At 30.5% G+C, this 21,040-nt stretch overlaps 4 protein-coding genes across 4 annotated transcripts; 3 read left to right on the forward strand and 1 right to left on the reverse strand.

Moving 5' to 3' along the window:
- Positions 1-4,158: 4,158 nt before the first annotated feature.
- Positions 4,159-7,496, forward strand: LOC113874611 (caffeic acid 3-O-methyltransferase-like). The gene is made up of 5 exons (XM_027512828.1): positions 4,159-4,163; positions 4,373-4,783; positions 5,962-6,272; positions 6,410-6,474; positions 7,194-7,496. Exons 1-5 carry the CDS (start codon positions 4,159-4,161, stop codon positions 7,494-7,496), a joined length of 1,095 nt encoding a protein of 364 aa, XP_027368629.1.
- Positions 7,497-10,884: 3,388 nt separating this feature from the next.
- LOC113848006 (caffeic acid 3-O-methyltransferase-like) lies at positions 10,885-13,746 on the forward strand. Its single transcript, XM_027477352.1, has 4 exons — positions 10,885-11,294; positions 11,906-12,216; positions 13,283-13,347; positions 13,434-13,746. The coding sequence occupies exons 1-4, from the start codon at positions 10,885-10,887 to the stop codon at positions 13,734-13,736; spliced, it is 1,089 nt and encodes a 362-aa protein (XP_027333153.1). The 3' UTR covers positions 13,737-13,746.
- A 1,240-nt stretch (positions 13,747-14,986) lies between these two features.
- Positions 14,987-17,921, forward strand: LOC113847754 (transmembrane emp24 domain-containing protein p24beta2-like). The gene is made up of 5 exons (XM_027477020.1): positions 14,987-15,115; positions 15,204-15,413; positions 16,499-16,685; positions 16,815-16,922; positions 17,621-17,921. Exons 2-5 carry the CDS (start codon positions 15,204-15,206, stop codon positions 17,752-17,754), a joined length of 639 nt encoding a protein of 212 aa, XP_027332821.1. The 5' UTR covers positions 14,987-15,115; the 3' UTR covers positions 17,755-17,921.
- A 696-nt stretch (positions 17,922-18,617) lies between these two features.
- Positions 18,618-20,950, reverse strand: LOC113848335 (protein NOI4-like). Its single transcript, XM_027477799.1, has 3 exons — positions 20,843-20,950; positions 20,502-20,687; positions 18,618-18,831 (listed from the first exon to the last, which is right to left on the reverse strand). The coding sequence occupies exons 1-3, from the start codon at positions 20,846-20,848 to the stop codon at positions 18,790-18,792; spliced, it is 234 nt and encodes a 77-aa protein (XP_027333600.1). The 5' UTR covers positions 20,849-20,950; the 3' UTR covers positions 18,618-18,789.
- Positions 20,951-21,040: the final 90 nt, after the last annotated feature.

Here is a 21,040-nt window from a genome sequence, read left to right on the forward strand (position 1 = left end):
ATATTGAACAAGCTCCTAATTTTGCTAAAAAAAGAAAAACAATAGAAAAATGAATTTAAATTAAGATTAAAAATCTAGAATATAAAAAGTTTCAAAAAGTTTAAACATTCTTAACTTAAGATTTCTGAAAAAAAAAAAAAAATTTTGGTCAAGTGTCCCCTTAGGTTAAAATTTCCATTCTCTAACAAAAACAACTAACTCCTCGTAGTGTGTGGGATTTTTTTTATTGCATTGATTATTTTATATACATATTATATCAATTTATTTAATATGTTAGATAATTCTTTTAAAAAAAATTAGAATAAAAATATTTTTATTTATTTTTTCAATTCAAAAGATTAATTATTTAGATGGAAGCAATTTAAAATATATTATATGAATATTGAAAAGTTTGAGTTTTGGTAAATATTTGATATTGAAGGTTTTATTTTTTTATTTTTTTAGAGTTGAAGATATTGAATGAAATGTTAATAAAAATTAAAGATTCCGATATTAGTATTAAAATATACTAAAATATTATATTAATATTCTTTCAAATGCATGGATTAATTATAAAATATAATTGGGCAGGATTAAAACATGACAAATAAAATCACTTTGAAATTTATCTGAGATCGATTATCTTGTAAAATAAATTAAATGAGTTTATCATGTTATTTGAATATATGTCGATAGTAAAATCTTAAAATCACTTTATTATAATATTTAATTAATAATTTTATAGTTAAACAACTCGAAAGTAAAATTAAAAAATGACGAATTATTTTAAAATTATGCCTAAAAATTCAACTCATAACCTACTTGAAAAGATAATTTGATTTTTTTTTCTTGCATGATTTTCAATAACTCATCTTCTTTTAATAAAAATATTGTTATGTGATTTAAACTAATTTATCAGCTGAGAGAATTTCATAATTTAAGTATATTGAGCATCTTATTCTACTTAACATAAAACTCATAACATTATGACCATCTTTAAAAGACTATGTTGTTTTAGTTAATGTATGACTTATAACATTACCTATTTTCTGTAGTTCAGCTCTTGACAAAAGCACAAATTGCTGCAACTTAAATACATGAGAGTCCAATAAAAAAAACTGATTTATTAGATGAGAGATTTTGATGACTTAAATCCTATATTAAGCATCTTATTTTACTGGGTCAGTGACTCGTAACAAAAATCAACTCATTTAAGTTGCATGATTGGCACGATTTTTCTTTTAAACATGTTGTTAATTAGTAGACATTTGATTATTCGGCCAATTGTACAGATATTGGGTGGAAGAAATCTCTCCAGGGACACCAAATTCGTAGGACTGATGTAATGACTGTGCCTTTGCCTCTTTCTTCTTAGGAGTTTTTAACCTGAAATCGACTCCTTAATCTGTTTACTAATTCCCGCCTTTAGATTATAATGCTGCTTTATTTGTTTTGATTGAATATTGTAAGTACATCACAAGATGGGACGTGCAGGGGATATATTTGAATTAATAATTAGTGGTATTTTCACGAATATTTTATGGGGTATGAAATGGATGTGAGAAAGAGAATGAAGAAAAATAAAGTAAAATGTGGTATAAAAAAAAGGTAAGTGGGGAAATAATTATATTTAAAAACAATTTGTTTTCTTTAATTTAAAAGCTTTACATATTGTGCTTGTTTTATAATTGGTCCGGTTAAAAACATTAAAACATTAATAAATAATTATTTTATTAAAAACACTTGCTAAAATTCTTTGTAATTTCATAAACACTGCTGACGAGTATCTTAAGAATTAATATTGAAAGTCAATAAAAAATATGATAAAATTACATTTTAAAAATATGATAAAGTGTTTGTAATAGTTTCTGATTAAAAATGATATAAAATGATCATCCTAGCTACATTCTCCTTAATTTAATGAACAATTGGAACTCTATCCAAATATTAAAAAATAAAAGGGTCAAAGTCGTGTGTTTTGAATGTGATAATTATGGCTGCTTTCAATGTAAGGAGTATGGCTGCTCAAATTAAAGAAATTGTTTAGTTCAGTAAATACGATCTAGAAAACGATAATCATTGTCTTAAACCAATGGCTGCTTTCAGTGTTATGAGCATGGTTTTTTCAGCAAATACTAATAAGTTTGTTAAGAATATTAATTGAAAAAATAAAATAAAAATATTTTTTAAAATCTATTATTAATAAACATGAGCATATATAAGAAAGATTTAAAGCTTCAGTTTTGTTTGTGAAAGATAAAAGAATACTTAATTTAATTAATTTATTTAAATGAGTAAGATTTAAATCTAACTCGTTAGCTTATTTATAAGTTATTTCTTTGTAAGTTTTGAATAATTTATTTTAAGATATATATATATATATATATATATATATATATATATATATATATATATATATATATATATATATAACATGAGAAAATTTGAGTCTAGTAGGGTACGAGCAGCACGTGCTCCAACTTCCAACACTTCGGGGGTTGTTTCCCATTCCTTCAAGTTCTCTAATTCTGCCAACGTCATCACATGGTTAAATAGTTATTCAATCTCTTATATTAAATGTTATTTGATTAATTTTTATTTGTTTTAAATTATTTATTATTTTAAACATTAAAATTATTAATTAATTTTTAATAATGTTTTTATTTATCAGGTTATTGTTCCAATAAAAGTATTATATAAATTGTTATCAATTAAAATACAACTACTTCTTAAATAAATCTCTTAATTATTAATTTAAAAAAATATTTTTACTCCAATATTTTTTAAGTTGTTCAGACTGATGACTTAATGATTCTTAATTAAATGTGTATTTACAATAATGTATTTTGATTATAACGACTGACTGTATGCATGTTTGGATTTATATTAAATTGGTCATGTATTATGGCTAATTTAATATTATTATTTATAGTTTTTGTGTTAAATTCATATTTACATGAGATGATTTCAAACATGCACGGTATGTTGTTCAGTAAGTTTGAATCAAAATTATTTTAACTCTAAACTTGCTTTTAAATAGATATAATATATTATAATTTTTGTGTTGAATTAAAAATTTTATATCAAGCATTACTATGAACTTACTTTTAAGAAAAAAAAAATTAAAACATAAATTAGATCAATTTAATCTTTTCAATTTTAACTAAAACTAATTTTAAAAAATTAAATTTATTCAAACTTAAATCTGTAAACATTCGCCCACACATTGAAATAGTTAATATGATCTAATTTTAATAATTATTAGTTCATACAAAATATTCAATTAACTAACACATAAATGTAAATACTTTTATATATTTTTGCTATTAATACATTTATATTTTAATTATTATAGACAATTATATCTTTATAGTAATTTGAATTATAGTATTAAACGGTGACCTTGTTGATATTTACTAATGCATATAATTGAAAAATAACAAATAAAATTGGACAAAAGACTATTATAAATACAAAATTAAATGAAATTATTATGTGATTTTGTGAATTAAAATGTCTAAATATAATTTAAATATATTTTTAGTCTTACATGTAACACTAACTTTTAATTTTTATTTATTTAATTCTTATCTGTATAATTAATTTAAATTCGTAACTATTTCTTTCGAATACAACATCATAAGATATTTTAAATTTTTAGACATGATGTTCGTTGTTTTTGAGGGAATATTCACTTTTAGTATACATAACTTCCAAGTTTTACTTTGCCAAGGTTTTAATGAAACAATGTTATCACAAAATTCAATGTTATTGAAATTCAAATTTTTTTACTCGATCACCAAAAAAAATAAATTTGCTTGTACAAATTAAAGTATATTTTAACTACGAAATGAAAACATAAAGAAATATTATGTGGGGTATACGAGATAGACATTTTGATCAGATTTTACCTTACACACAAGAATGAAGATTGATTCAGTAAAAAGTGAACCTATAATTTCGTTGTCTTAAGCGCAGCCCGTAAGTACTCGATACAATAAATACATAAAGAAATATAAAGTGGGGTGCTCGAGATCATCAATGCAACTGTTTCATTTAAATATTCGAAGGTTGATATCTCCAAAATTAAAAGATACACATAAAAATGTGTCACTTTGGCGTAAAAGACATTTTTTTTCTTATCAAATGATGGTGTGTCATTTTCACTTTGGCTAATTCATGGCGTAGTTAAACGAATGTGAGAACAAAATACTGGAAGATGATCTGTTTTAACAATCTGACTTTTGGGTCTAATATTATTAACTATACTAGGTAGTTGGCATTATTGAGTAATTGCTTGCAAGTTTGTGCAAAACTTTTCTATAAAAGGAGAGTGGCAGTGGAAGATGCATATGGTGAGTGAGTACTGAGTTGAGTCTAAGGAACAATTAAGTATGGAAGAAGCGCAGAAGCACGTAAGTGGAGAGGATGAGGAAGCCTTTCTATTTGCTCTAACATTTGTGGGTGCATCTGCGGTTCCAATGGTGCTTAAATCAGTTTTGGAGCTTGGTATCATAGAAACCATTGCTAAGGCTGGTCCTGGAGTTTACCTTTCCCCTTCTCAAATAGCTTCTCAGCACCCAACAATAAAGAACCCTGATGCCCCTGCTATGTTGGATCGTTTGTTGCGCCTCTTGGCTAGCCACAACATCCTCACTTACTCCCTCTCTCCATTGCCTAATGGTAAGTCTGAAAGGCACTATGCTCTTCACCCCAAAGCCAAATACTTTGTCAACAATCAAGATGGCCTCTCCATGATTGCCACCTTTCTCATGCAACATGACAAAGTCCTCAAAGAGATGTGGTATATATGTTTTTCTTAACTTCTCTCCCTTGCTCTTAATTTTATTGTGTTATAGTACTAACCATTTTTTAATCTTCTTTTTCGTATGAGTGTTTGTCTAATTTATCTCAGATAAATAATTTCATTTCATATTAAAACTTATGGGTGTGTTTAAGTAATTACTTATTTAAGTACTTATTCAATAAGATATATGGAAAAATTTATTAAAACAAATTAAAATGATTTCTGAGAGTTATAATTTTTTTTAAAATTATTCGTAAACTCTTTTAAACAAATCATGTATTAATTTTTTATTTAACTTTTTTATAGATAAAATTTTATTAATTTACTTAGAATAACTTATACAAAGCCTCGTCCTAAATGCAAATGGCAGACACAAACGAAAATGAACTATCTATGACATAAATAATTAGACATGATAAATCCTTTGATTGGGTCTCGGTTAATGAGAAGAGAGTTATATAAAACAAGACGATCCGACATGTGAGAAATGAAATGATTAATAAGAAAGACTATCATAAAACTTCATAAGATTACAACAGTTGCAAACTTATGTAAATGAAGACGGAAAATTTTACTCAAATTTGACTCGGATTATGTCATAATCTCCTGTCAAAGATCGTAGACGCATTGGTAAACCCATGAATATAATTTTTGTTTGTTTTGTCGGCAATTGATTTGCGTAGCTTCAACGCAAAGGAAATTTGACTACGCCAGCCGATAGATTAAGAAAATGGTTAGGCTTATTAAGTTCATGAACTTAATTATTCCTATAAAAATATTAAGTGAAAGTATATCAATTCTAATAAACACTGTTGCATATACGACAACGAAATTGAGCCAAATTCTTGATTAATTATTATTAGATATAGAAGAAAAAAACTAAAGAATATTGTAGCCAATGCTTGATGGAAGATTTTCTTTCTTTTGATCGATATAGTTGAGAGAAAACCTCGTTCTAAAGAGCATAACATGTTAACGAGAACTCACGTGGACACTTATGCATGTCACTTATTTTTAGTCTATAAGACCATGGATCACCGATCAAGGGTAGATATTGTTTGTTGGTGATATCAATTAAATAATATGAGCCTAACTATTTTGATCGTTATTATTTAAAGCATTTATAATTAATTAGTGAATGCTTAGATATAGAGTTTAAAAGATTGTTGTTGTAGGTACCACTTAAATGATTCAATTCAGGAGGGTGGCCTCCCATTTAACAATGCTTATGGAATGAATGCCTTTGAATTCCATGGCACAAATCCAAGGTTCAACAATCTTTTCAACAAGGGAATGTCTGATTACTCTAGCCTCGTAATGAAGGAAATTCTTGAGACCTATAATGGTTTTAAGGGTTTCAAATCTGTGGTTGATGTTGGCGGTGGGACTGGGGCTGTTATTAGCATGATCGTCTCCAAGTATCCCACTATAAAGGGTGTTAATTTTGACTTGCCCCACGTGATTAAAGGAGCTCCATCTTACCCAGGTGCTTTTTACTTCATATCATATCAAGCTTATGTTGTCGCTTTTTTGCTATTAAAATTTAAATAAATAGTGTTCTAACTAAGATCTTTTGACATCATCCAATATAATAGAACTAATATGGGTGTCATTTTGGTGCAGGTGTGGAGCATGTTGGTGGAGACATGTTTGTCAGTGTTCCAAAAGCTGATGCCATTTTGATGAAGGTGAGTTATTGATTTGAAGGCACTATTAATTGTCCGTTTCCAAATGTTTTATTTTGAGAAAATTAAGAGTCAAACAAGTTAAAATGTTAAAATTTTAAGAACATATTTGTTCACGTTATCTAGAAGATTAATTAATGAATGGAGTTAAACTTTATTATTATGCTTGACTTCCTCCAAATCCTAACCTCTCTTATCTATATTTAGACTCTTAAATACGGAAACTTATTTCCCTTTTCCTCCTTCTTTTTCGTTATTTTTATTACATGTCGGCTTTCAAATAGTCTTAATATTGGTAAAATTATTTTGTATATCATCTGTTATAATTTTCTATTTTCACTCTCCTTACTATTCTCCTTATGCACTCCAAAATAGCAAAGTGGATCCTCTTTTGCCAATTTTTTTACAGCCTCTCTGGAGTAAAATTTTTTAACTATTAATTTATATTTTGACCGATAAAGATTAATCAAAGTTAGAGAGTAGGCGATTAATGTAAAATTACAATGAATAATTTATATATGACCGGAGAATCTGAATTAGAAAAATTGGGTGGAAGTAACATAATATATTCACTTCCAATATTAAATAGTAATATAGCAATCAAGGATTGTACCCTTTGTCACGGGATGAATGTAATGGCATCTAATGAAGCCAAAATTTGCATTACTTTGATGATGTTTTTCCATTTGTTTATGGTAATGAGAAAATACATTTTACTGCAGTGGGTATGTCATGACTGGAATGATGAAGAATGCTTGAAATTTTTGAAGAACAGCTATGATTCCCTTCCTGGCGAGGGGAAGGTGATTTTGGTGGAATGCGTTCTTCCGGAAACCCCAAATTCAAACTTGGCTACGAAGTGTGTGTTTCTAATGGATGTTATCGTGTCGTGTCATAGCTCAGGTGGAAAAGAGAGAACAGAAAAAGAGTATGAGGCCTTGGCTAAGGGGGCTGGGTTCCAAGGTTTCCGAGTAGCATGCTGTGCTTTCAACACCTATGTCATGGAATTTCTTAAGAACCCTTAAGTTCTTATCCTTCGTCATTTGCAATTTGGTTTTCAGAATGTGAAAACTATTGTGTTGATGATAATAAATCGTTTTTCTTAATGTGTATCGTTGGATATAAAAAATAATAATAATTTTTATTAAAAATCACAGTATTTAATGCTATCAACGCATTAAATTATATGATTTTTAATAAATTTTATTATAATTTTTTTTTACCGTGTAATCCCAAAATTGATAGTATATTAATAATAGTAATGATTTACTTGTAAGAAATGAATTATATAGGGCTATAGTCTATAATGTATTTAATCTTTCACATATTACTGATGAATTATTATAAATAATTTTTGCTTCTGGCATATGAGTTCTTCACTGTTTTACATCTCATGAATGAATTCGTCTCTTTCTACACAAATGGCTCACCTTTCTCTGTAACTTCTGATTCAACTGGCCAACTCACAAGAAGTTATCCTCACTGTTTAGTTTTGCATCGTCTATTCAAATGTCACTTGGCTTCTCTCAACTTTGAAAAAGATGAAAAGACTTCGATTTTCTACAAGAAAAGTAGGAATCATGTCATTAAACCCAGATTAAGTCGGGTGGTTGGACTAGTCAAACTGGGAATCAAGCTCAGGATCGGTCCAGTCCATGTTACATACGAAGATCAAGCACAACGTTAGGACTAAGACCTAATTAACAAGATACAAGATCAAGAGAAAAAAGGAAAAAAGAACAAGAACAAAAACAAAAGACCAAAACCAAAAAAACAAGTGTAAGACCAATACCAAGAACAGCACCTTGACTAAGAATAAGAACACGACCAAAAGACTAGAAAAATATATCAATCAAATATGCATGTGACTTATTGTCATCATTGCTATAATGCAAATAAACAAAGAAGAAATAAGATGAACTGAAGATTATGCAAAATATAGGAAATAATGCCATTTCTTCTATCTGCAACAGTATCAACCAAAGATCAAATTATGATAAGAATATTGGTTAAGGAGCATCAATGTATTTTAATAGTTTTAATTATTTTTGTGCCCTTATTTTTTAACCTGTGTCCTAACAATATTGCTTAAGAATTTTTTTTTATCCTTTAATTATTACTAAAACATTTATTTTCTTAATTGAGCATTGGTTAGCGTAAGTCATTTTAAAATTAGAATCTTATTAACAATTATCTTAAAAAGTTTAATTAAGGATGTATAATCCTCTGTTTTCCTACTTAAAAAGTTTAATTAAGGATTATATTATTTTGATTTATACAATTAATTTTTTAGGTAATCTTCTTAGAACAGATTGATCATAAGTATTATGGGTTCAACCCTTCTTTATATGTACAGCCGCCTCCTAGATTCAACCTTATTTTCATGGAATAGTTTTTGAATTTGTTTAAGAGTTTGCCAAAATTGTAAAATAAATATTAAAATTAGTAGTGGCAGTCAAGACGGTATTTTGTTCCAAATTTTTAATTGTCTCCCACCACAATCCTAAGTGCAACTTTGAGCAAATAGTCTAATAATATTCCATAGATCTATTAACATTAAAATAATAAAATCTAACATAAATTATCAACAATGGAATTGAGAAGAATGATCATACCACATTAGATGAATATAAAACTCGGAAAATTAAATAAAAAATGACAATGAGGTGTTAAATCATTTTATAATCTAAGCATGAAAGTAGGGTGTTGTTAATCGTGAGTAATTAATGGATTTTTATAAATATATGGATATTAGTTTATTTAGGTTGATTTCTGCCTTTTACTCTCTATGTTTTCTCTTCTTTCTTCCTCTCATTTAAAATTTTTTCTTTTTAATTTAAAAATATTTTTAATGAAACTAACATAAAATAAATATTTAAACAAAATTAAGTGTTCATAATCAGTTTTTGTTGAAACAAACATATGAAAGCTTTAAAATAGACCTAACTTTTGTATAATTTCATTTTTATAGACTTTAGGTTTTTAAATTGAGAAGAGAGATTAAACACATTTATTACGAAAACATTTAAAAAACAAAAGTAGTTGCATTTCTTTCTTTTAGTTGAAAGGACGAGAGATAAGCACGATGTTAAAGATTCACACTCTGATGATAAAAATTAAAAGAATTAAAACTAAAATGTAAGAGACATGTACTTATAAAAATTAATTGAAGTTTTCGCAAAACTGAACTAGAAAAACAAATATATTGGAGGAGAATGCTCCTCTGATTGGAATACTCATTCCCTTACTATACGTGGTGGACCCGAGCATGCAATGATTTTCCTCTTGGATTCTTTTTACGTTCTTTAACAAAGCAAAATGGTCAGCATGTTTGGTACAATGTTGTTCTCCATTATTATATCAATACATCTGGACGATGAGAAAGTTTTTACCAAATAAACAAACACCTTCTGTTGTTACGTGATCCGTCATTTTCAGAACCCATGAGGTTAGGATGTCAGATATTTAGTTGAGAGCCACATTGAAGTTAAGCGGAAGTACTTACATAAAACCACTCTTGTACTTTTGATCTAGTAATCCGTTCTAAAGAGACACTACCAAGTTCTAATTTTCCCTTGTATTTGTTCAAGTCAAGCCACTCTTATCAACTCTCAGGTTCAAACTCACTAAGTTTCTCGACCTTACTCGCCCTCTCTCTCTCAAATGCCTATACTAATGCATGAGTGTTCTTAATTCATATATGCGATATGTATGATCTTAAATAATTTATTTGTAGTTATTGAATACATATTTTCCTTTCAATATATCATTGGCTGTATTGTTGTGGTGTCTCTTTTTATCTGTGCTGTTTATTGACTCATTATTGGTTGTTTCAAGTTCATTTATCAAACCCATGGAAATTTCTTCTGATGGGGATTCCGGCAATGATGTGAAATCAGACGGAAAACCATTCACAAGCTACAATGGCCTACTAAGGGAGTTTGTTTTCTCAGCATAAAAACTAAAAGATCTAATATATAATATGCATAAAATATCTAACCATAATTTCAACTTATGGGCATACGGTTTTATCTTTCAGGAAAAAAATTAGATCCACCCATCAAATATCTTTTGCTTTTCAAGTGAAAGAAAATCCATGTCTTTCTCACAATTTTCCATTTTTGTACTAGAATCTATTGTTGTGTTTATATTTTTTTTATTAGGATTTTGGAACCTGGCTCTGATCCAATATTGGAGGAGGAAATTAAGTAAATGAGTTTAAGCTTGAGTGATAGGCTTTTTTAGAATGAAGCATTCTTGCTTATATATCATTTGTATCGGGGCTCTGATAACATTTTGAAACATGAGACTTTATATATGTCTTAGATCTGTACGTATAATGAATGGCGCGCTATTGTAACCACCAAAATTGCGTCAAATAATTATTCATCAATAGAAACTATATGACACAGCATGGAGGAGACCCAGAGGCAAGAGGTAGTATCTGATGAAGAAGCCTTCCTTTTTGCCATGGAACTAGCAGGTGCCTCTGCACTCCCCATGGTCCTCAAGTCAGCTCTGGATCTTGGTATCATAGAAACTATAGCCAAGGCTGGTCCTAGTGCATACCTTTCCCCTTCTCACATAGCTGCAAAGGTCCAAACAATAAAGAACCCGGATGCACCTGCTATGCTGGACCGCTTGTTGCGCCTCTTGGCTAGCTACAACATCCTCACATGCTCCCTCATTCAACTTCCTCATGGCAAGGCTGAAAGACACTATGCTCTTCACCCAAAGGCCAAATACCTTGTAAACAATCAAGACGGTGTTTCCGTGGCTGCTTATTTTCTCATGGAACAGGACGTTGTCCTCAAAGACATGTGGTATTCTGTTTCACTATATATTCCTAAATTCCTTTATGTTTTGCTCTTTTTCTGGCCCTTGTCTCATAACTTTACTGTATTATGAAGGTGGAGAATAGAGGTATAAAGGTTGTTGAATTCAAAATAAGTTCTACTGAATACGTTGTAATTCATTTAAAAATATTAAATGCAAATAATTTAATTTCTAACCACCATTGCATATTCAACTATTTTCTGTAATTTTGACAAAATATTTTACGAAAGAAACCACTGAAATTTTTGCCTATGAAGAAGAGTTAAAACTTAATTAGCCGTTGAGGTAGAAGTCAGTGTTTGACTGAAGATTTTCTTTCATAGTTCCACTGGTTTTATGATAGGGGAGAAAATCTCACTCTAGAGAAGAGTCCATATTAAAGAGATTTCACGTTAGTCTTTGAGATCATGCCATAAATTCCAATGGGAATTTATAATGCTATTTATAATTTTTTGTCTCCTATAGGAACGATTGTCAGCAACATGAATCAAACATCCATGCAAGAAAACTATTTTCATCGTTAATTATGGGGGTTAGTTGAAGTATTTATAATTAGTGAATGCCTTGGTTAGATAGAGTTTAATGATTGTTTTTATAGGTACCACTTGACAGATTCAATCAAAGAGGGTGGCCTTCCGTTTAACAATGCTTATGGGATGACTGCCTTTGAATTCCACGGCACAAATCCAAGATTCAACAAGCTTTTCAACAAGGGATTATCTGATTGCTCAAGCATCACAATGAAGAAAATTCTTGAGACCTACAATGGCTTTGAAGGAGTTGGATCTGTGGTTGATGTTGGCGGTGGGAGTGGAGCTATTATTAACATGATTGCCTCTAAGTATCCCACCATCAAGTGCGTTAATTTTGACTTGCCCCATGTGATTAAAGAAGCTCCATCTTATCCAGGTGTTTTTCAGTTCATATCGTTTGAAGTTTATACAGTGACTCTTCTGCTATCAAAATTTAAAAATATTAACAAATTTCGCATGCATTTTAAATTTAAGTATAACTAAAAAATACGACTAAGTTATAATCACATTTTTTTTAAAAGATGCATACATTACACTACTATCCCTACTATTTTTAAATCATACATCACACTCTCTTAAAAAAAAAAAAAAAACACAACAATTTACTTCATTTTAATTTTTTTGTTGAAACATTCTTAAAAAAAAAATCACAGTCTAATTTTTATTAATTTTTTTACCTTTAATCTAATTTTTATTTGTATGTCCTAATTTTTTAAATGATTTTGTGTTCTACCACTCTTTTTTAATGTTTAAAGTTGTAAGTCTATATTTTCATTAAAGGTGATAATTATTTTATTTTATTTTTATTATTCGATGTCAAAATAAGCTTTTAATACTCTTATAATAATGATAAATGCATACTTTTTTTTATTAAAAAAATTAAGTTTGTTGAGCTTCTTAAAATATTGACAAAAAAATTTAAAATAAATTAAATTATGATCCATTTTAATATTTTAATAGAGTTGTATAATTTTAAAATAGAAGAAGAATGTAATTTACTCTAAAAATAAATTAAGGAAAACAGTAAATATTTTTTTTGTTATTGGTAGTTAGTATTTTATTTTATTAGATAAAAATAAATTAAATAGATTAGGATTAAAAAATTTATAAAAATTATTGAAATCAAGATATTTTATCTTTATTGATATCATCACGAGTGAAAATTTAAATTCAAATTGATATAAGATACATTATTTAAGTCAATATATTTTTTGTTATCTTATTATTCTCAGTTAATTGATTTAAATTTTGAATCTAGCTTAATATATCTATTTTATTATTTTAATAATGTTAAATATAAAACAAATTTTAAAAACCTATTTTTATTTTATCTTATTTCTATTTCACTTTAATAACTTATTTTATTTTATTTTATCATATCTAAGAGACGGACCCTTGAAGGAAAAAAAAAAAAAAACGGAAACTGTTGGTGTTTGATGCAGGCGTGAAGCATGTTAGCGGAGACATGTTTGTGAGTGTTCCAAAAGGCGACGTGATTTTCATGAAGGTGGGTTATTAATTTGATGATCTTGCTTCGCTTTTTCTCGTCAATTCCCTATATTTTATTTTGATGAGATAATTTGGTAAATGCAGTGGGTATGTCATGACTGGAATGATGAGCAATGTTTGAAATTGTTGAAGAACTGTTATGATTCCCTTCCTAACACTGGGAAGGTGATTTTGGCTGAAGGCATTCTTCCAGAAATCCCAGACTCAAAGTTGACTTCAAGGTGTGAGTTTCAAATGGATATCATAATGTTGTGTCATAGCTATGGTGGCAGAGAAAGAACACAGAAAGAGTACGAGGCCTTGGCTAATGAGGCTGGATTCCAAGGTTTCTGCGTAGCGTGTCGTGCTCTCAACATCTATCTCATGGAATTTCTTAAGAACCCTTGAGTTCTCATCTTTTGCCTTTTGCTTTTTGGATTTCAGACCTCCAAATTATTATTGTCTCAATAATAATATATTAATCATAGTAATGATGAAAGATTTGCATGTAATTGATGAACTGTGCGTATTGGATATATTATGTTATTATGTGTTTTATTTTCCTCATATTAACTGTTGATGGCTTGTTATAGTTTTTGCATCTACTTATTTAACTCATTTCTCATGAATGAATCCATCTACATGAACAATTTTTTAAGCTTGGAAACACACAACGAAAATGTAGAGGAAAGTGAGGTTGTTTATTTTATTTTTTAAATACTATATGAGTTAAGGTGCAAGAATAATGCTTTTGTTAATTGTTAAAGTGAGTAAAAAAATTAAACATCTAATGCTTTAAGATTTTTAGTTATACGTGAAATCAAAGTTTGTTTATTTGATTTATTCCACAAAAGAAAAAGCTTCAAGCATTACTGTGTTAATGAAAAATATATATAAAAATGTACAAACATGAGAAGCAAGTAGATCAAATATCACTAAAAAGTAAAATAATTAATTAATAATATAAAAATATAAAATAAAATTTTATTTTAATGTATAATCAGTGTAAAATAATTTTACATTATTATCTAATTTGTGCCAACACGTTTTTCAATTAATTTAACAATGCTTATCATTATATAAAATTATTTAAATATTAAATCATTGCTTAATAATTATGTTAGGACTATATAAATTATATTTAAAATAGTTTTAATTAGTGCTTGATTAATAACTTTGGTTCATTTGATTTTTAGCTTACATGATTGATGGAGTAGAAGAACATAATATGATAACTGAATTATTTTATCATATTTATAGTATTTACCCAATGAACTTATCATTTCTTATCTTATTATCTCTAAAAAAAAAAAAAAAAAACCTTGCATGATATAAAAAGAAAATATGGATTATGAGAAAGTTATAAAGCACTAAATTATATATTTTCTTGGCATTTACACATAAAAATACTTATAATTTGGGTTGTACTTGTTTAGATCTGAATCAGATTGTTGGGATCACAAACTAAGCGATTTTGAACTCAGCGGTTGTGGTTATGTTCGCACGTGAGGACGAGGAGGTATTTCTTTGAAAACCATCCTACGTGTGCGCTTGGTATTGGATATATGACTTGCACGCTCCAATCACAGGTCGACACATAACAAAAAGGAAAGAAAGGTCAACGACGTCGTTTCCAGTTTTAAAGTAAACTCGAACATTTCGTTGAGATTAAAAATAAAAATCGCCACCTGCGACTGCGAGTGTCGTGTCGAGGGTTGTTCTGTTCTGTTTCATCTCCATCCGTTTCGTCTTCTAATTTCCGAGAAGAGGCACTCACAAAGACAAAGGTATCTATCTATTTTTTTTAAAAATTTTGTGGATCCGTGTTTTTTAGGTGAAACTGTGTGAATTAATCGATTGTTTTGGGGGTTGAAGATGGGATTATCGTTGAGGCATGCATTGGTGTTTGCGTTAATTGGGGTGTTGTGGAGCTTGCGAGGATCAGAGGGGATTAGATTCGTGATAGACAGAGACGAATGTTTCTCCCATGATGTGAAGTACGAGGGCGACACTGTTCATGTATCTTTCGTTGTTATTAAGGCTGATTCTCCTTGGCATTACGGTGACGAAGGTGTCGATCTCGTGGTATGTTCTTTTTCTTATTTCATGTCTCACGTTTTGTTTATTTACTTATTTTTTTACCTGCAATGTGACGAATATAAATGTGTACTTCATTCGCAATTCCCATCCGTTTTACCTTAATTTTAAGTATCATGACTCTGAATGGGAATCAGAAGTAGTCATAGTTTCTTTCTTGTCAACTCCTTGGGGTTAGAAGTTTGATTTATGATATGTGGTGTTGATAGGAATATGTTTTAAAATTCTGTTCAGGGAAGGGAATAGAGCTATAGGCACATGGATACAGAGTTAAAAACCAACAATAGTGCTTTCTCTTATGGTTACCTGTTGGCTAATGGTTTGGGGTTTTACATTCTGAAGCTAAAGCTATTATGTACCTCTATTCATTCATAGTTTCATGCCTTGGGGACAGAAGAAACTTTACGCGCTTTTCTTCACCATTACCATAAAACTGCTTTTTGTTTATGGAAATTTTAATTCATTGACCATTCTGAACAGACATTAAAGTGAAAATGCATATTTGTCAAACACCTAATGAAGCAAAAAGTTTTATCGATAGTTATGTGATAAATTCACTGTCCAACACTGTTAAAGAATGTGTACTTAAACAGATCTTATGCATTATATCTAGGAACTTAAACGTATCGCCGTTACAATGTGTTTATGGTCCACATTCAGGTAGCTATATATGAATTTTTGTGCTACTTCCCTAATCTTTTGACATTTGTATATCTGGCATCTGTACAAATCCACATCCTGTATCCACAAGGGATCAATACTTATGTGATAAATTCATTGTCCAACACAGTTAAAGAATGTGTACTTAAACAGATGTTATGCATTATATCTAGGAATTTAAACGTATCGCCATTACAATGTGTTTATGGTCCACATTCAGGTAGCTATATATGTATTTTTGTGCTACTTTCCTAATCTTTTGACATTTGTATATCTGGCATCTGTACAAATCCACATCCTGTATCCACAAGTGATAACAATAACCTTTCTTTGAATTTATCTTTCCTTCTTTTCCATGAATAACCTATCTGATCACCTTAGAAACTTATTACGCTACAATGTAAGAATTCCAGGTAAAGGGACCAACTGGTGATCAAATTCACGATTTTCGAGACAAGACCAGTGAGAAATTTGAATTTGTGGCTCATAAATCCGGGGTCCATAAATTCTGCTTCACCAACAAGTCTCCTTATCATGAAACCGTTGATTTTGATGTACATGTTGGCCACTTCTCTTACTTTGAGCAACATGCAAAAGATGGTAATGCCTATTCTATGAAGTCAACTTGTATTTGCTTGTTTACTTTTACTCTTTTAGAATAAAACACTGCTCTTTAAGTTGCATGGAAGTCTAAAAAATAAGGGAACTTTCATGGAAACTCTTGTGCAGAGCATTTCACACCTTTGCTGGAGCAGATAGGGAAATTGGAGGAAGCTCTTTACAACATTCAGTTTGAACAGCATTGGTTAGAGGCTCAGACTGACCGCCAAGCAATAGGTAGTATTTAAGGTTTACTTTTCTTAATATCTTAAAATTTACATTTTTCTGTGTCTAAAATTTTCTATGCTTATCATGTTATACACATATTTGTGTTTAAAATAAAGCCCTAGTTTATGTATGCCATCTTGTTTTTTATTCTTGATACCATTTAGTAGAAGCGGTTGTGGATCCTCTGGGGTTCAAAGATGAACAAACAAACTTAATATTTTAAAAGCTAAGATTTCATGCAGTTTGAAAAGTAACTGCTGAGGATCTCAATCGTAGTAGAAGCTCCTTTTCCAATCTGTGGTCATCCTAATTCTAGTCAGCTACCATACCAAAAACGGACCACCCTTATGTGAATATTGCTTCCTATCTCTTGATGGCGTTCACAGTTCAGTGGCTTTATTTTAGGCCGAAGTTGATCCTATTCCAATGACATAAGTATGGGTAGTACTTCAGTGCCCTTACTTATCTTGCCATTCAGCTACATGAATGAGTTATGCACTTATGGTGGACTACAAAGTGTGTTTGTTTACACATTTAGATGGCTTTGCACATGTTCCTAAGTTATGTTTTGTGAGATGCAAGAAAATCTTGATTCTGGTGACATGTCCATTCAGTGGCTTAAGAATGAAAAAACAGACACGGTCATCTTAGTTGATTAATGTTACAAACATGTTCCTTCTATTAACTCTTCTTGATTGCAAATGCAGTGAATGAAGCAATGAGCCGAAGAGCAGTGCACAAGGCAATCTTTGAATCAGCAGCACTTATTGGGGCTAGTGCACTACAAGTCTACCTTCTGCAGCGTTTGTTTGAACGAAAGTTGGGAACCTCCAGAGTTTAGAGCTATACAAAATGTTTGAGAACATGTAACAATACAAATGAGAATGCTATTTTATACTTTTTTTTTCCCGCTATTATCAAATGGATATTTATATGACTAGTTGTTCGCCCTACTCAGAACACTTGTTAAAAGATGTTATTTATTATTATTTAATTAAAGTTGATTTTCGATAAAATAAAAAAAAAAAAGTTTTACAAATGACTGCCCATGTTTACGCTACCACTCCCCTGCTGAAGAAATAGCCCGATTGGTTGTCAAGGAAAATCGATTAAAATCTGCTTCCGCTCTATGTGTCTTAAAGTATGCAATCCTCGTTTTAACAGTTGATCAATTATAAACCATAGCATGGAATTTTTAGAATCGTACAATTCACCCTGGTACAAGTATGGTTTACTTCTTTTTAAATAAGTATGTAAAGAAGTAAAATCTATCATTCATTTGAAACAACGTATCCTGTAAATTTAGCTTCTAATTAAAGGTAGGCACTCTTAGTTTTTCGCCATATACAGTACTTTTTTCACTTCTATATCTACCTTTATAAGTATCTCTTTTATGGAAGTATCTTTTTGGATTTCGGTGTGGCTCTGGCACGCCATGCTAGCTATAAAGATGGGGGAGCCAGAAAAGGGAGCGGACATGATAAACACAACGTAAAATATAAAATAGGAAGCTTCAATAAATAAGTATTTAGTTACACACAAATATCGAATTCCACTGTAAACAATATAGAAAAGTATGAATCAATAAAAAGTTTGAATCCAAAAAATGCTGAATGATTGAGGTGGGAAGCCAACGAGTATAGACCAAAAAGAAATTACAGTAATAATTCACCAGAAATAATATGCATAAAGGCAATATATGTTTCCCAATCATTTTTCTCCTCAAACCCGAAGTACACTACATCTACGTGTATGACGAAAGATTCCAGAAAGACCTCGTAGCTATAGTGAATCTCCAGAGTTCCGGAATTATGTTCGGGCTAGGTAACGATAAATTATCATATATTTAAGAACTGACATGAGTTGAAAAGCCTCCTCATGATTCTGCAGATGTGCTCATGCAGCAAAGCCATTTTTTCTGCAATAGTGAAAAGGATGGAAAAATCAATACGACGCATGTTATTTAGCTGAAAAGCTAAAAAGGCAGTCCGACTGAAAAGTTCGAACGGCATTTCAAGGATTACGAAGTTAACATATGCTTGTCCAACACAAAATCTGTTCGAATATCTAAAACCATAAATATAAATAGCCAATGTCCAATTCAAATTTCATCAAGAAGTTAGTAGTATGTTCAGGACAAACACCAAAGACAGCTACTGAAGGAAGGATGGCCAGCGAAATTAATTCTTCAACAAATAAAAGGAGATTACTACACTAAATGGGCGCAGGAGGAATGGAGCAAAGGACATCAAGTATGTTATATCTTTTATAGCATGACATCAAGTAAGGACTAAGAGGACTGTTGCCCAAACATAATTTACACAAGTTATTGATGAAGAAGACACGCACAAAATTACATCTCAGCAACCTAAATGACTTACTCTATAAAGCACTGAAATATAAAATGGCCACAAAGTCGCTAGTTTTCCATTTTTTAGTAGGAATACATAATATAGCTTTCCTCATTTCTTTAAAAAGTCATTGGATTATGAACCTGACGACCACATTCACAGATGCATAATCAGCAGTGTCTGGTGCAAACCAAACCAGTGAAATCACCAGGGGTAAAACTAGAATAACAGTATTGAAAAAGGTCAAATATTTAATGAATAGTGAATACAAACAAGCATGAATATATTTACAACATTCCATAATTATCACATTAGGTTGGGCACAGAGCTACATGGATCTGTCAATGTCAATGCCATTGGGATCTATCAGAAACCAAAGTTTTTAGATCTATAATACTATGGGTTTCAACAAGATCTTAGTGGAGTGAATACTAATTACTAATCGCACACGAGACAATACATGTTATTAGAAGACACGGGCATACTATACAAGAGTTTGAGCATGAATCAAGAATCCTCATCATGAAGGTGGCCCCACTTGAACATAGGAAGCGCTGTGAGATTTTGAATGTGGATAATCGTAAGTTATAATTTGTGAAAACATTAAATTTACACCGCAATGGCTGCAATGTGCGTTGCAGTGACAGCAATATCCGCAACCACAATTTAAAACACTAGTTCTACCAAAGCAAGCTTATTGACTCGGTTACCACAAAAATCCAGAACGAATTCCAGCCTAAACTTTGCAGGAGCAAAGGCAGCGAGAAAGAGGCAATGCGAAAAGGTTTTTCAGTTTTCCCAAACTTATAATTGAGACCCTCTATTTTCCTTCTTCCTTTTTCAATTTCACTCTCTCAACAGGAAACTGCAGAGGGCTGTAATTTACTAGATCATATTACAGCCCTCTGCAGTTTCCTGTTGAGAGAGTGAAATTGAAAAAGGAAGAAGGAAAATAGATCATTGCTATAGCCTATAAGATAAGAATTTGAATAACATAAATTAGCCACCATCTACCATCAAGCTGTAGCATCCCAAATGGCCACAACAAAGGATTATGTAATAATGACTAAAATTTAAAAATCCTTAAAAATGAACTGTAGTTAATTATTTGTTACATTGTACAAAGATTTAAAAGAAATGTAAATTTTTTTATCTTTTTCAGGTGATGGAAAAAAGAGTGAAGAATATGAAAAGGTAAAAAGTAATAAAAGGGAATGGGGAAGAGAATAGAGCGTACAGATTGGGGCTTGCCGAGAACCACTTGATTCTTGTGTTTCTTTCTATCATCCTTTGGAGGTGTGTCAACCTTAGCACCACTCTTCCTCTCATTCCTGGCTTTGTTGAAGATCACTGTGAATCCCTCAGCAGACGCTGGATCATTCACATCCCATTCCCCAAACTTAGGTAAAGGTCTACCATTGTCCTGCGCAAGCAATTTTCAAATTCAATACATGCATGATGTTAATGCGTAGATTGAAATGAAGAAATATTAATTCAGCAATGGTGAATGAGACAGAGATAGGTTAAAATAATAAAATATAATAACGTTAATGCGATGAGAAGAATGAATGTATATACCGCCATGGTTGTTGCAGAAGGAGGTGATGGTCTTTGGTTCTCCTTTCTCAGTTGGGAAGGAGGAAGAAGAACGTTGAAGAATGAGAGAGGAGTGGCCTATTCTCCAATGCTGATCAAAATTCTTTCACTTTATACTATTTTCAGCCAACCACGCTCAACCATCAAACTATCTTTCTTTTTTTTAACCATAATTATATT

Source organism: Abrus precatorius, unplaced genomic scaffold (genome assembly GCF_003935025.1).
Source record: "Abrus precatorius isolate BTA unplaced genomic scaffold, Abrus_2018 Scaffold8, whole genome shotgun sequence".
In the NCBI taxonomy this organism is placed as follows: domain Eukaryota; kingdom Viridiplantae; phylum Streptophyta; class Magnoliopsida; order Fabales; family Fabaceae; genus Abrus; species Abrus precatorius.